A 17,584-nucleotide genomic window follows, 5' to 3' on the forward strand; every position below is an offset into this window, starting at 1 on the left:
GGCCGCTGCCCCATTGGGGTTCCAGGGCAGGTCTCAAATACCCAAAATTAGGAAGGTATTGCTCAAAAGGCCTGCAGCAATCACCAAACTCTCAAGATTTTTTTTAAAGAGTTTGCTTTATCGTGTGGAGTGCCGTAAAGGTGAAGTGCATTGCTCAGGGGAGCGCTAGATTTACTGGTCTTCTGTTGTAGCTGTTGTTGTTGTTGATTTTGGGAGGAACCGGATATAGTTTGCTTGTATCTCAAAAATGCAGTTTGTATTAAAAGTGGTACATTTATTTTTTTTCCCATTTGAAATTACATGCAGTCATTGCAATATGCTCGTCATATCCTGTGAAAAAAAAAAGACTTTTGTTTTCTACTGTTTTCTATCATTTTCTATCTTTTGCTCTCATGCCCTTGAACTTTGTAGCAAATAGTGTAGAAAGAGCATCCGTTGCAGTATCGTATGTTTTGTCATGTTTTGGGGATACAGAAATGGCATTGTGCCACATGAACAGGCCTCTGTTGTGGTTTCTTTATTGGCCTATTGATTTTGCAGTTGGGTTTTTGTTCTCTTTCTTTTTGCCCCTGATTATCCTTGAATTCATACAGGATTCTCAGAAAATCAGCTGTTGCATGACATCATTCATGTTGTAGCTAGATGTAGAGAACAATGATACAGCAATTAGATTACTATAAAATTGGCAGAGCACACCACAGTGATAGCAGACACATGCTGCTCGTTGGTGTTAAATCCCTTGGAAATCTTTTATCAAGTTGCAACACACTCTTGCCACTGCAGATCCCAGCCTGGATATAATACATGGGATCAATTCTGAGTCAGTTGATACAAGTTCTGTGTACTTTGCAATGTGATTACGTGACAATGGAGCAAAGACACTTTACATGTGTCAACCCAGGCGACATAAATACATCTTCCATTTGACTGCAGAGTGTACACAGCTTAACAAATTGTCTGTACTCTTCTTTACCTTTAATGGTTTGCTCGGATTTGTTTGAGATGGGATGGTACATGCAACCTGTAAAATCTGTTTGTGACGGTTTTCACAAATGTTCCATGCAAGCTTTTTGAAATGTTCCAAACAATGATATACATTGAAAGCTGGAATTGATGAGTGTTGAAGGTACGGTACATGTAGGTTACCAGTTACTTAACTTTGGGTATAAATGAAGATCAAATGCCATAATTGCAGCCTTTTCTTTCTGTTAGGTGATGCATCAGACTTTTTTTATGTCGATTTCATTTTGAAAAGGAATTGTGTGCAAAATTTGTACATTGTATCTATTCATTTCTGTTCGCAGTCAATATCAAGCTCATCTCTAAATGAATATGTTAGATTGAGGAAGTAATCATATAGTAGGTGATAGAGATGAAAGTCCAATGACTCCAGCTTAAGGTTTCAATGCCCTTGAGCAGACTTGCGTGTCCTTAAAGGTATAGCATTGTAAAATGTATGCTTCTAGCATTTGAGGTATTTTGCAACTCACACTTGTACCAGCTCAGAATCACATTCTACCTTTCATGTTTTGTGTTCATTTCATGATGAAAGAAATCTCGGTCAAAATGAAAAAGAGCATATTCTTAAGAAATTCTTTGTTGAGATATCAAGGTCTAAACTTGTCTTCCAATTTAATGTATTTATTTGATAGTGATTGGATTCATGGAAATAGGAGAACAACATATATCTTGTAATTCTGTAATTTTTAAAGTAAATTCATGGTGTATCTATTCCCCCCCCCCCCCCAACAGGATATTTTCGGTGCTCTCGGCAGTCCTTCACATCGGCAACATCAACTTTCGGAAGCCCACGGAGCAGGATTACGTGACCATCAAGAACATTGCCACTGTGAAGGTCGTGTCCGACCTGCTGAAGGTGCGCATGGAGACCCTGATGGTGGCGCTAACCAAGAGGCGGTCGGTGGCTCGCGGGGAGCAGTTCTTTGTGCAATATCGCATGGCTGAGGTACGTCTGATTTGTCATGTAAAGAAAAAAGGGTTTATGTCCATAAAGAGTCACCGTAGTGTTAAATAATTTTGTGAGGTTGATGGATTTCACGGTACTCAGCTATTAATAATGTTTCCAACTGAACTTCATGCTAGAGATATGGGCCTTCATATGTGTGAAATGTAGATGCATTTATGAATGGTACAAGTACTTTGCATATTTTGTTGTTATGAATTCTGATTAAATTTTGAATTTGAAAATGTAGATGCATTTTCACTGTGCATTTTGATGGATTTCACAGTGCTGAACTATTAACAATGTTTCCAACTGAACTTCGTGCTAGAGATATGGGCCTTCAAACGTGTGAAATGTAGATGCAATTACGAATGGTACAAGTACTTTGTATATTTTGTTGGTATGAATTCTGATTCAATTTTGAATTTGAAAATGTGGATGCATTTTCACAGTGCATTTTGACGACTTTCACAGCGCTCAGCTATTGAAAATTTTTCCAACTGAACTTCATGCTAGAGATATAGGCCTTCAAATGAGTGAAATGTAGATGCATTTATGAATGGTATATTTTGTTGGTATGAATTCAGATTAAAATTTTGATTCGAAAGTATATCTTTGAAGAAATATGCATGATTCATTCTTAATATACATTGTATCTTCCTTCAAGGTTGATAGGGAATATCAATATTTCAACTGCCAAGATTTCATCCACTCATGATTTGAAGATCATGCAATATTGGTCTTTTGTTTTTATAGCCCTGTTCTATTCTGTCTTTGCCAATAGGCCATAGCAACCCGTGATGCCCTTGCCAAAGGCCTGTACTGCGCTCTCTTCGAGTGGATCGTACTCCAGGTCAATTATGCGCTGCTGTCGAGGTACGAGGTCAAAGGTGAACATCAGGTGAGCGAAGAAAAAGACTCCTTTGAATCACAATTCTGGAGGAGATGATTCTGGGATGTGTACAAACGTATTTACCTATTTTATTGCTTTCTTTCCTCTTCGCTTCTTTTGGTATTTTGTCACTCTTACCTGTCATTGTTTTTGTCCTCTGTGCCTTTCTGTTTAATTCTGTAGAAATTTAATAACTATTTGTTTTGTTTTGTTTTGTTTTCATCAAAATTTGTACCTCAGTGTCACTCACTTTCGAGCTGTTACTTTGCTTTTATATTTTTCTTTTAGGTATCATTCATAAAGTTGATTTCCATGCCCGTTATTTTGTTTATTTTTTATTGATAGTGTATTTATTTTTTTCTTTAAGTCTATAATTCTTCCCAGCATTTTTTAGTTCACTGCATGTGCTATGATTTCTGTGATTTATTTCTTTCTTTTCTCTCTCGGTCTGCCTTTGGTGAATCACCATTGTTAATGATAATAGTAAATGATAATGATAATAAGACAAATTCATAAAGTGCAGCTACTATATAAATGTACTCTACTGTACTGTGATGTTACAGAGCTCCTAATGCTGTTTATACTGATTAAACATACAAAAAATTAATCAAAAGTTTGTGATTGTTAATCATGAAAAGATAACATGATGTGAGATGATGGTAAACTGGAGAACTTGTACCACAACATATGCTTTTGTAATCTTAGGAAGTGTCAGTGTGGTTTGAATAAAGCTTAGACACTAGACGCCTTTTTCTTTTAAATGATCATTTAACCCGTTGAAGACTAGTTCCGATTATTCTGGGGGTTGGGGTGAATGGAAATGTGTGTTACAGAAAGTCAGTTCGTCTTACAACAGGTTAAGTATCAGGGCCCCTCTGTGAGAGATAGAAGATCTGGGTTGCAGGGAATTACCAATAGGTTGTGATTCTCAACTACACCTCTGATAGTCATGATACTATTAAAGGGGATTTTTTTTTTCAAAACTTTTTATCAGGCAACAGCCAACATTATGTACAATCAAAAGCACAAACCAAGGCAATCATGCACAGGGCAAATACAGTGTATGTTACACTGCCAAACAAAACAATAACCTTTCAGACGGAATCTCCTTAAAATATTGAACATCCTAACTTGCTGCATTGTTGGTTTGAATTGTCAACTAATGTGATAGTTCTCAAAAGTATTTTGTACATCACTCGCAACCAGAAGAGCACATGTATGTCACTCTGGAGAGGTCAGCTTACTTGCCTTACTGTCGTCATGGTTACGCCATTGTTCTTTTGAGTGCATGTTTTTAAAAGAGTCCACTTCCTGCTGTAGTAGTAGTGGTTCTTGAATTTCGTAGTGTGTCATAAAGAAATTTTAAGGGATAGGCCTACAGTGTTACGGAGTGTGAATGAAAAAATTTATTACTTCATTTTGTATCAAGGAAGGCTACATCTTCAGGTCCCTTGTATCCTATTCCTACCTATTAATTATTTTTTAATGACCTTTTTGTGTGTTAGTTGGGGGGGGGGGGAGAGTTAAAGTTCTATGGTTTTAATGCACACAGAGTTGAGGACATTCCAAAATTCCACAAGGACGAAGTGTGCCATTGAGTGGTCAGTTGAATTGCCATATTAAAGCATTTCCTTCCTCAATGTTCCAAAGGTTTGGTCACTCTTCAGTTTGACCTCAGTCCACATAAAACACAGTAATTGACCACTATTTGGAAACCACTAAGGTTATACACCCCTCCCCCTCACCCCCTCAGTGGATTTTGTGATCATATAATTTTTGGGTTGCCGCTGTCCTTGTTTGGAGATGTGCTCTTTTGTTTGTTTGCTTGTTCTTTTCTGAGGAAGTTAGCCATTATACAAAGAAAGGATGCATACTGTTATGCATTACAAAATTTATGTTCAACAAAAGCTCTCCCATGCTCTAACCCCCATCGCTCTCTTTCTCTCTTTCTCTCTGTCTCTGTTATCTCTCGTAATTGTGTAAAAGAAACTGTGTAACTGACACCCTATTGGAGGCTGTGGTGTTGGGGGAGAAGCACTAATCTATCAGGAAGAATTAAAAGCCAGGATTATTTTCCTGTATTTGATGCAGTGGAAAAGATTATATTTCACTATGAATTATATCTCTTGAATGTAATGAAATATTCACAGGAATTAATCACTTACAAGATGCTGTAGTATTATAGAATTGATATCTGTGATGAAGGTTTCCATAGATACAATTAAAATCAATCATGAAATACTATTTTTAGTGGTATTAAAGAGCATTCATCTGTAAAGAATATATAAGCAAATTTATAGTTATTAGTAACTTGATTTTGACAGGAAAAAAAGTCCACTTAAAGGCACAGCTTGCACTTGCAGTGCACATTGATAGATAATGATTATCTCTTGTACATGGAAGTCAATTCCTATATTTTCTTGATGTGAAAAGGTAACAGACTGACAAGTTTGACTGTGAAGTGCAATTTGTCTTCCACATTTCTGTTGCCAGGGCAACTCAATTGGTGTGTTGGACATCTTTGGGTTTGAGGACTTCCAGAGGAACAGCTTTGAGCAGTTCTGCATCAACTTTGCCAACGAGCATCTGCAGTACTACTTCAACCAGCATGTGTTCAAGTTGGAACAGGTATGTTTAATAGCATCAGAGAGATGACAGTGAAAGTGAATATTGGACAAGATGGATAGATAGATGGACGGATGGATGACAGAAAGGAAGAACAGATTGAAAGAAGGATTGATACAGGATGTACATTGTAGATGGATAGTTTGTTGATAGTATGATTGTCAGTTGGTTGACTGGAGAGATACAAACTGTAGGAGAGTGTGGAATTGACAAGTGATATGATGAATGCAAAATATAATGAATGGATAATGGTGGAAGAGATAGATGAATACACTTGTAGATTTGGAATCGGTTTGTGAATGGTAGGAGTGGTTGGTTAGAATCAGGAAGGATTATATGGATAGATAGATTGACGTTTCAGTGCAAATTGGTAGATGGATAAATGTTTGGATACATGAACAGATGAGTGAGAGAATGGATTGATAGATAAATGAATTGATAGATAACCTTATTAACATGTGTACATGTATGTTAGAGGTTATGTACAATTGTGCTTGCTCATGTAGAATGTGAAATTTTCTTGAAAAAAAAAATGTCACTGAGCATTATTTGTAACGACACTGACATTAAGAAGTATTTCTGCATATACAAGCAAGTCCCATATATATTCAGACAGCAAGTATTTGTTCTTTACAAAAAGGGTCGTGGGTTTGTAGTACTACACTGGCACAAAGAATATGTTTTGAGGTGAGCGTACAAGAATTAAGCTGACAACTCTGTTCTCAACTCATATTGACAACTCTGTTCTCAACTCATACTGTTCCCCCCAAATGACAGTGCCTTATCAGAAATATCATGGCACAAATATCTGAATAATACCCAGAAATTTCACGATCATTGGAGGAATTCTGAGCAGTCAAGTGACATGAAATTGAGATGATGACAATCAGTCAACAGTGTACATTGTATCTCTCCTTCTCTTGTAGCTGATTGTATTTTTGTACATTGTCAGTTCAGAGCCATGCGGATTTTAAGAAATCCATAGAATTTTGTAATAATGAGGCTGTGATGCCCGCTTGATCATCAACCATTGATAACAGTTAATAATAAACTTTATATTTATTATTATTATTATTATCATTATCATTATTATTATCATTATTGTTATTATTATTATTGTTATAATTATAATTATAATTATAATTATTATTATTATTATTATTATTATTATTATTATTATTATTATTATTATTATTATTATTATTATAATTATTATTATTATTATTATTATTATTATTATTATTATTATTATTTATTTATTTATTTATTCATTTGGCATTTGCAATACAATAAAAGTGATAACAGATAAACAAACAAAACATGCAAAATAAAAAGATACAAGATCTGCAGTGGTGCTAATTAGGCAAAAAATGGTGCTCTGAACATATGCGAGGCTATTTCCATCGTCAAACCTGGGAGGCTGTGTTGTCTTTAGTGTTTGCATCACAGATCTAAAGCCTGCTATTATATGTGTGTGTGATGTTTTGGCCCAATGACAGGAGGAGTACAAGAGGGAAGGCATCGCCTGGAAGGACATCGAGTTCATCGACAACACGGGATGTCTCCTGCTGATCGAGAAGAGGCCCACGGGGCTGATGCACATTCTGGACGATGACTGCAAGTGAGTTGCCGTGGTTTCAAACAATATGCATCCCCATTTGACGGAGTATCTGCTTTAATAGGGAATTCTCATATCAAGAGCCTCGTGGCAGCTGTCTTTATAGTAAATGCGCGCTCCTAATAAGATACATGATAAACATTTTTTGTTAGTGTTATTATGTTTGTGATATTTCTCATTGACAATGTGACTTATATCAATGTAGATTTCGATTCATCCAGGTAGTATGGTAATCATGCTTTTTAATGTGACTTATGACGATGATGATGATAGTGATACGATGATGGGAATGGTATTTATCATGGTGATGATCGTGATGATGTTGGTCATGATGGTGGTTGTGATCTGACTTGTAATAAAAATTTAATAATATTAAGGAATGATGATGGACGTAAAATAAAAAAAAGAACAACCACCACCACCACCAACACCATCATCATCATTGCCACTGACAACAACAACAACAACAACATCAGCAGCAGCAACAACCACATCAACAACCATTCCATCAACCACAACAACATCTTCATCACCGCCTATAGCAGGAATAACAACATCAAGATCACCACCAACGAACAGCAACCAGAACATCACAATAATATCGACAACAACAACCACAACAACAACCACATCAACAACCATTCCATCAACCACAACAACATCTTCATCACCGCCTATAGCAGGAATAACAACATCAAGATCACCACCAACCAACAGCAACCAGAACATCACAATAATATCGACAACAACCACAGCATCAACCATGGCAACACCATCAACAACAACAACAGTTATCATCACTTCTCATCCTGTGTTACCCTCCCAACCAGCTTCCCAGCCAAAGACACAGATGGTAGCAACCTGCTGAACAAGTTCGTCAAGGAGCACACAGGAAACGAGTATTTTCAGCAGGTCCCTATCCAGGAGCACGCATTCATTATCCAGCACTATGCAGGGAAAGTCAAATACAACATCAAGGTGAGGTTACCTTGTTTTACAATCCTATCTTTGAATGAGGAAATCCAGTCCTAAAATAAGTTAGTCTAATGAAAAAGAGTAAAATCTTACGAATCCAGTGGTAAAAATTTCACTGAAATTAGATGAAAAATAAGGAAGTTATGAAATTTTGAAGTTTTGCTCATTTCTGCAAAACAGTTCTTGTACAGTGGATATGGATATGCAAGTGAGTTGTAATGTCATAACTTTACAATTTTCCATTGATCGTGTACAAAAAAAAATGACAAAAATACAATGTTTCTGTCATTGAAGTTAACATTAACATGATGTTATTCCTAGTTGAATAACTGCAGAATAGTGATCAGGTAGATATATCAGGATTTGTTTAAATGAAAAATTGGAAATTCCAAAATTTTGTGTACAAACTATATGGCAAGTTGTGAGGGTATGACACGCTCAATTTGCCTTATGCATATTCATATTGGCCGTTATCAAGAACTGTTTCCTAAAAGATTAGTGAAACTTCAAAATGTCATAACTTCCTTATATTTCACCTGATTTCGATCAAAATTTTACCGTGGTTGAACTCGTAATATTTTACTCTTTCTTATCAGACTAACTTATATTTGGACTGGATTTCCCCTTTAAAGCTAAAACATAGTTCTTGAAATAGTGCGAAATTCGCCTCGCCACCATTTCAAATTTGCTCGCAATAAATCAAAAGGCACTACCAAGAAACTTGTCTGGCTAACAGCGATTTACCAAGATAATGAGGTTTTTTTTTAGTATTTTGAGATCAAAAGTGTGAAATACAATATGTAATAAATGTTAATGTACCCGACTTCATTCATGAAGTGCCTTTCCTGTTTACTAGTGGGTAGAAGGTTACTGGTACATGATGATCGGAATGTGCTCCAGAAGTAGTATTGAATTGCATGCAGTTAACAAGCTGCCAATGTGATTCACTCTGGATCATAGGATACTGCTGCATGCTGCAATGGTCTGATACGTTGTAATTGATGTGCTTGATTAAAAAAAAATCACGCTGCCACCAAGATCGGGAATGCTCTGAGATCCCAGTACTTCCGGTGTACCTTTTTTGGGGAATATTTCACATTTTGGTCATTGGCCAACTGAAATTGTGTTATCACAGCATTATTTCACACATTTCCTATACATGGGTCTCTATTTTAGAGCGAAAATTGCCAGTTTCTGCAGTCATTTGGCAACTATGTTTTACCTTTGAAATACATTGTACTATGGTAGTTTTTATAAGGAGGAGTACCTTTGTATTTTTTTTCTTGTCAAGAAACGCTATTTTCTTTTCTTCCAAATTGATTGCAGTCTCAGGTTCTGTATGTAATTCTTATTGGACAGATTGTTTTAGTTCCATAGATTCAGGAAACCCCCCCACAATTTTCCACTCCTGAAGATTTAGATAATACTAAAATGCAAATAAGCATGAATATTAATGTAATGGACCTAGTGTGATATTATTTTCTACCCAAGAATTTGTATGTATTGTCTAATTGTTTGGTTTTTTTTTAGCAACACTCTTTTCATAGGGTCTGTGAAGACAAGGCTTAAAGTAGGATTTGTTATGAGTATCTGTGAACATTGAGGCTATAGTAATATGTAGATTATACATGTAGATTGAGTCCTAATGATATATAACATTGCTGTGAGGGGGACTTGGGGGACCTTGAAGGCATTATGAACTTGGTACCGAGAGCACCAGTATATTTCTTTGCCCCGCTTTCGTCGATGCAGGACTTTCGCGAGAAGAACACCGACCTCATGCGGAACGACATTGTGTCGGTGCTGAAGAACAGCCGCCTGGCGTTCGTTGGGGAGCTGGTCGGCAAGAATCCTGTGGCGGTCTTCAGGTGGGCGATACTGCGGGCCTTCTTCAGGTCGGTCAGCGCATTCCGGGCAGCTGGGACCAACGTCCAGAAAGATGCCAGTGAGTCATTCACATTTTTCTCTGGTCGCACCCAGTCAGCTCTGAGACTCGTATCACAGTATCCCTTAAACAACTTCAGTGGCCCTTTCTGAATTTGTAATGATACATCTCCCCCCCCCCCCCCTCCACCTCTCTCTAACCATCTATCAATCTACACGTATCTATATACAGCTGTATCTACAATTTTGTATCTATGTTTCTATCTATCTATCTTTCTATTTATCTATGTCTATCTATCTATCTATCTATCTATTTGTCTGTCTGTCTGTCTGTCTGTCTGTCTATCTATCTATCTATGTATCTACTGTATCTATCTATCTATCTATCTCTCCATCTATCTATCTATCTATCTATCTTTCTCTCTACAATGTATCTCTCTGTGCTTTTATATATATATATATATATATATATATATATATATATATATATATATATATATATATATATATAAGAATCGGGTCAATTATGTCTTTCCAAGCTTCTCCTTCCTTCACATATGAGTAGTACAGTGTACATGCTTGCAAAATTATGATTCTTGTGTTAAGCCATATTCTGTCAGTTATCTGTAGTGGCATACTGGGAATGAGATTGGAATATTAGTTTTGACTATGATACAGACGATCAAATTTGTTACTTAGGATGTGTTACTTGATTCCAACCCATCAAGTGTCGGTGGCAGAGTACACATCCTTGATCTTATCCACTGTGTAGCTGGTCAAAGCAAAATCGATACTGGATGTACCGTTGTATGTTAACTATCTATTGCTGGTCAAGTCATCATTTAAAAGAATTTGTCTGTTGCCGGATTAACTCAGTATTGTTTGTACAAGGTGTATATCCTGTAAAGATAGGACTTGGTATGTGATTCAGTGCGTTTTCCAGTGGTTGGAACATAGTCAACTGTGGCAATCTCTTTGTGTAGGCTACCCTATGTTGTCAGTTTATATAGGGCAGTTCTACGACCTGCATACGACAGCTTGATTTTACGCATTCATACTCCAATGTTAGATATACACGTAGCAATTTGAATGATGAAAAATGCAAGATTTGATTGGTGACAAACTTTTCTCTCGATTGTCAAGTGGAAAACAAGCAATGTGTGATTTTTGCAGAGAGACAGACAGGGGGGGGGGGGATTTGGGGAAGCTGTTCTTTTCACTCGAAGCATGAATTACTCAACAGAACAAAGAAACCATCATAATCATATCAAAAAGTACAATACTGACGCCATAATTTGTGTAATCTTTGATTTGTTTTATGTGCTGTCATGTTCTCCAGATGGAAAGAGCAAGAAAAGGCCCCCAAACCTCACTCTGTCTGTTGATGGCAGGGATGAAAGTGTCTTGAGGTAAGGCTATCCAGGTCAAGATGACTGTATGTACTCTCTATTTCATATTGCCTTTCCTCACACTTCAACTGAAACAGAAAAACAAAATGGAATCCCAGTGATATATATATTCCAGATCTTATTTAACTTATTCCGCAAGTTGAATTGTGTTTAAGTAAAGTGAATCTGTATATCAGTGTCTAAAAAATGCTACTCAAAAAAAGGAAGGAATAAAGACAAGATAAAATGCACACACAAATAAAGAAACCCACGTGTCTTTTTTTGGAACCAGAAGAAAAAAAATGCACTTTCTTCATAAACGTTATGTCAAAATGCAGTATTAAAATTCAGACGTCTTCATTGTAATATAACTAGCAGGAAGCAAAGATAGTAATCAAAAGTCTACGACTTGATCATAAATTTTGTGTGGAATTTGTGTGGGTATTTACGTGGAATATGGTCTCACATTATTCGTATGTACATGTACATCTATTCATATTGTGTTTGTGGTTTAGATATGTCAATATAACAATTTTCATGTACAACTCCTCTTTATATCTGATTATTGTCATTGATCATGCCATTTAAGTGAGCTACTAAAAAAAAAAGTTCTTGTTTTTAATGATATGACACATTCTTGTGATATTAATGTTTTTCCTTACAACAGGTCGTTAAAAACCACTCTTTGTTGTTTGTTACCAATGAAAGTTTTTTTTTCCTATGATTTGGTGCAATTAAACTGTAACAACCTGTGACCTTTGACCGTGTGCACTCCAAGCAATACTGCCCCATTATGTTTTTTCGCTTTCTACCTACGATCCAATCTGCCTATCACACAAAACTCGTCACACATGCCCTAATCCAAGGACAATCCACTGCAAAATTCTGGCAAAATGGACGAGAGAGTTTGCTTCCAAATCACACTATTGGCATACCTTAATCAGAAATTGCCATAATAGTGCTGTAGAATCTACTTTAGAGTCTATGTATAGCAAATGCCCATAAACTACTAGTACTTATAGCAAATGCCCATTAACTACCTTGTAGTTATTTTCAGGGCATGAAATCATGTGCAGTATGTCTGTCGGGAAGTCTTGCAGTATCTTTATGACCACTTTTAGCTTATAACAATATATTACCTCAATGCAATTTCTATGTGGCAGTTCTCTTGTCACAGCCAGATTTCCACAGTGTGCACAGGAACTTTACCAGTGGTACAGAGAAACATCAGGCAACTTAATAGTCACTATTAAATGCAAACAGTTTCAAGAATTGGCTGTGCACCCAGAGAATATGAGCAATCTTGCCTCAATCCTTAAGAGTCGTCCATAGCTGTGGAGGTAAACTGAGCAGATGTAGTCTGTAAACTGCATTCAAATTTCTGTAAAGTCCATACCAACAAATTCTACTGTGAATGATGTTGTGGGCACCTAGGTTAAGGTCATGTGTGACTGGCTTTTGTTGGATAACTCCACAACACTGACAGTGTGTTCTGCCCTAAAGTTGTACCTCTCTGTAAAGTCACCCGCTGAATTACAATGTCGACACTACACGTCTCTCAACTTTCTAAACCCTTGTGTTTAGATGTGTTCACCACTGCGCTTCGCTGTAAGTAAACTTAGAGGAAACGTACTATCACTGTCAGAAAGGCCACTTGCAATCCTCTCCTTTATTCTTCTCTTACACCAAGGCACAAGAATGCTGTAGAGAATTTAGAGTTTGATAGAAACACTATTAAAAAACATGTGACAGATGTTATGTAATGATACTATATACAATATGTAAGGTCTCACTGTTTTTTCTTTCATACTTTTTTTTTTCAGAAGAAAAAGAAACACCTTATCATCAAAATAGGCAGCTACAGTACACATACATACAATATGTATCACTTAATGTTGTTTCAGATGGCATTGATTCAAACACCAACGTTATACAAATCAGGGCTCGACACTTGTAGCAGTAGCCTGGTGGCCTGAGGACATTAAAAATCGACGTCAGGCCACCAAGCTTCCAAAAAAGCATATCTTTTGGTGGCCTGATTGGGCAACTACAGATTCACACTAAATTGCTATGTTTCCTTTCATTCAGCATCACTACACTTTTTCGGGCCACAAACATGTCAAATTTAATGATTTTAGTTGCCCAAAAACAGGACACTAAGAAAAAAGTTACTATCAAGCCCCATTTAAATGTAGATACAGCAGAGATGCTTTTAATAGCACAGCTTTGGTGGGGAAAACCTTTCAAAGTTCCTCTAAGGGATTATACAAGATATCAATCAATATTCTTTGGAATTGTGAGCCAAGTCATTTGGCCAAAGATTTTTTCTCAACAGTGTGTATTTATAAAGGAGAACTCTTCTGCTGTATTTAAATAATTAGCTTGTTTTTGTGCTTGATTGTAGAATAAGAGTTTGATACTTGCTCAGTGGATATCATTCACATATCTTGTGTTTCAGTTCTTGGGTATTTAACTTGCAGATTTCATTCCTGTTGAAAACACAGACAGTTTCTTGCCTGTCCATTCAGATCAGGGGCCTATGGCTCTAGAACCTGGACGTTATCATACTTCACACCTGCCTTGGTGTACGGAATGGAAGTCAAATGTTTCAAATAAAAATGCAGTCGTCCAAACCCCTCTTTACAATCCATCTTAAATCGGCATTTGATGGAGCATGGTCCATTCAAAGGTCATAAGGTCATTAGAAACGTCTGTGAATCTACAGACAAGTACAACGCTTTTGTATTTGTCGTTGATGATTCAAGATGTTGATAGATAAAACCAGTACTCTCTACATTTGTGTATCGTACATTTCTAGAGTACATGCCTAGATATGCTGATCATACTAGAGCTTACCAAATCAATCTTGTTTTTGAAGACTGCAACAGTCAGACTTTTTGTGAGAATTGATATTGTAAGACATTTTAGATGCACACACAAACGTACTTTCACTTTTATGAGTGATTCAGTTCTGTCACGTGAAAATTGTTTTGGTATTAAACTACTGCATTTAAGTTTTTGAAGGAAGAGATCATAGAAAGATTCGTATGTGTTTGTGTAAATGTGTTGGTAGCAGCAATAAATTTGAAGTTTTACCAGAGGCAAACTTGCCAGTGCTTTATAAGTGAACCAATATTGGAAAGCGAATAACATGGTATGACATTATGACAAACTGTACACATGTGCAAGCAAGCTTGTACAGTAGCTGCACTTCTTGTTGCTGTTGATTTTTCGGTCACAACACATATACAGATTATCTGTGATTTGATCATGTTTTTACAATAGAGCAATCCTTGACAGAAGTGCTAGTTGACGCAAGCTTCAAAATGCACCAAATCACTTCTCTTATCGTGTTCGCTCACTGTGTCTTTTTGATTTCAGTTAGTCTTTTAACCCCCAGTCACTTGTTTCCAACCCCTCCCCTCAGAAACCTGTACACGGCTTCTAGGTGTTACCGCATAATGGCCCTCATCAAGTGAGTCTGAGCAGAGAGTTCATGTGTCACGCAGAGTTGTCAAATCCAGGGCATGCTCACCATTACATTGTATATTCTTGCCGTCCTAATCCCTCCGATCATAGTACTGTCATCGATCCCAGAGCATTCAGCACTCCCCAACCTCCCCAACCATGTACTTAAAAAAATGAAAAACAGATTTAAAAAAAAAAATACCCAAATAAATCCTGCATTTTGGTATGCTCGCTGTTGCTGTGAGTTGAGTATAACATAATATGCTTCATTGTGTTGTGTGCAAGAGCATTCTAACATGAAGCAAGCTGACCAACAGAAATTGACACCTTGTCGTGATTGGTTGTCATCGTTACGTTTATACGGTGGCGCCGCTTGTGCACCGTCATTATTGCACCGATGTACTCGAGACTGGCTGTTGTCACTTCCATGTTTATTTGGTGGCTGCACCGTGGAGATGTATGCGATGCTCACGTGCATCATTTTTGCACCACTAAGTCTCGAATAGCTGTGCCATATTGAGAAATGTCTCTCTGCATGTCGAATGGTATCAGATTTTTGTGGTGCACATTCTCACAAAACAATGTACACGGAGTGGTTTGTCTTTACATGTGTATACACACTAACTTTGTTTCGATAACATAGCATACCAGGCCAGGTATGCACTTTGCAAGTATATGTTCCACAATCAAACATTCGTACACAAATGCCATATCATATGGGATTTGTCGATATCGCACTCGGTAGATAAACATTTTGTTTTTAATAGTAGAACGAACACATACACTGTATTAATCAATAAACAGCTTTCACCAATGAAAAAACACCTGTAGTAAAATGCAAACGCATCACACATTGTACATTTAATATACTGAGTTTGTAACTCCCACAGCTTTCATTGATCTCAATACAGATGTAGCTGGTAGTTTGTCATCACCATTTTACACAACTCTGTTTTTGAATTATGACAATGTTTTCATTTACATTTTGTACATACAAATTGTACACAGGTGTGTGTACTAGCCGCTCCCATACAGCCGTGACGCAGTACACCACATAGGGAGCACAGGATACCTCACCATGGCACAACCATTTTTTTGTCAGCCAACTCAGGTTTTTTTGCTGATGTGTAGTGAAACATTCTGTTATGCTGGCCACAGTGTTAGAAGTCACGTCATGGCATTAACCTTTACATACTCAAAGGCATAATTATCACATGTAATAGCAATAAAATTGTGAGCCTTTGACCCTAAGAGGCTTAAAATGCTCACAATGCTCATCTACTACCCTATGCACTGAGTGCACTAGCAGACTGCAGAGTTGATATTAAATGGATTGGGGAGGGGGAAGTAGCAGTTGAGTTCTCACATGATCTATGTGCAGAAAATATCTGGGTAGGTATAGAGATGATACTTTGCCCACTTCATAGACACATTAAATGTGCCCTTGTCTCTCTGTTGGAGTCATATCTCAACTTTTGACATAGTTCAACTCTTGACACATCATTCTGCAGAGAAAATAACACGTCCTAGCAAGCCGAGATGGCTTCGTGCAGGCCTGCACGTATTTCAGACACACATATCATATCCTACCACTTGAAGTCCTTTGTGTGAAATCTCACATTGTTTTTTTTTTTGTGTGTGTGTGTGTGTGTGTGTGTGGAGCTGCTGCTTTGCACACCCTATCCCTATACTCCCCACATTATCCAGGTTGTACAGTTTTGATGTTACTGCCTTCTGTTACAAGGTTGTGTTCCTGCATTTGTACATGTACTTGTGTATCACTGTATTGATGTTTATTACAGTGTTCAATGTTTTATCAAGGGTTGATGTTTATGATGCATGCAATCTTAGGGGCTGCTTGTCCTATAAAGCATCTAACCAAAAAAAAAAACAAAACAACAACAACAAAAACTAAATGAACAAATTTTATTTTGCTCATATTTTTCTTATGTTGAAAATACAAAAAATAAAAAATTGTGGCACTTTGGTAAATTGTTTTGCATGACATTGCACCACAAATTCTGTTACTTTTGAAATGTCATGTATAGTATATCAGACTTTATTGCTAGATGAGCCTGTCAACATAGAACCTGGACAAAGGTTTTGAAAAGATTATATCAATATGATATATTTCCATATTGCTGGTAATACATATTTACATAACCCATCAGGTTCTTAAGGGGGAATTTTCCTGCTGTAATTTTCATCATGTCATATCAGATCTGTGAATTGGCAGCTCTAATTTTTACTGAATTTATCTTATTTTCAGAAAAAAAAAATGAGACAGAGCTGGTTAAAGTCATTAGATCCACATGAAGTCAGGAAGATGTTTCACAACAACAAAAAAATGAGCAATTTGAGACAGAAATGCTAAATTTAAACTTCTAAAATGGGTTGCCAATATAGGGAGTGAGTATTGATTTAGAGATTTAAGGGGGTTTTGATAATTCTGCAACTAACATAAACAATGGTACATGACTTAAAAGGGTTTAAAACAAGAGAGGGTTTTTTTTTCTGCCTGATGAAACACTGATGATAAAAAGCAAAAATGTGGAGTCTGGGATGTTATGGGTTTCAAATAGACGGCCACACAAAATAATGTGTTTGTATTTCATCTGTCTCACAGTGGAAAGATGTGGTGTTGCTGTGAAGTTACAGTAACCACAAAGAACGTTCTAAAGATATCTTCGCTTTGACCTTTATAACTTTGTCTAGGTTTGTTGCCGACAGATCACACGCAACTATTATCAAAAGGCGCACACAACGGTATT

At 36.9% G+C, this 17,584-nt stretch overlaps 1 protein-coding gene across 1 annotated transcript in view; it reads left to right on the plus strand.

Annotated features, from left to right (window-relative positions):
• LOC139739950 (unconventional myosin-IXb-like) overlaps positions 1-17,584 on the plus strand; it is an 83,058-nt gene that overhangs the window by 26,761 nt on the left and 38,713 nt on the right. The window contains 7 exon segments of the mRNA XM_071650549.1: positions 1,753-1,966; positions 2,748-2,864; positions 5,349-5,483; positions 6,980-7,101; positions 7,929-8,076; positions 9,826-10,018; positions 11,297-11,366. Coding sequence (XP_071506650.1) covers positions 1,753-1,966; positions 2,748-2,864; positions 5,349-5,483; positions 6,980-7,101; positions 7,929-8,076; positions 9,826-10,018; positions 11,297-11,366 — 999 coding nt within the window.

Source organism: Diadema antillarum, unplaced genomic scaffold (genome assembly GCF_040938485.1).
Source record: "Diadema antillarum isolate AM-2024a unplaced genomic scaffold, OU_Dant_1.0 seq00000822_RagTag, whole genome shotgun sequence".
NCBI lineage: Eukaryota > Metazoa > Echinodermata > Echinoidea > Diadematoida > Diadematidae > Diadema > Diadema antillarum.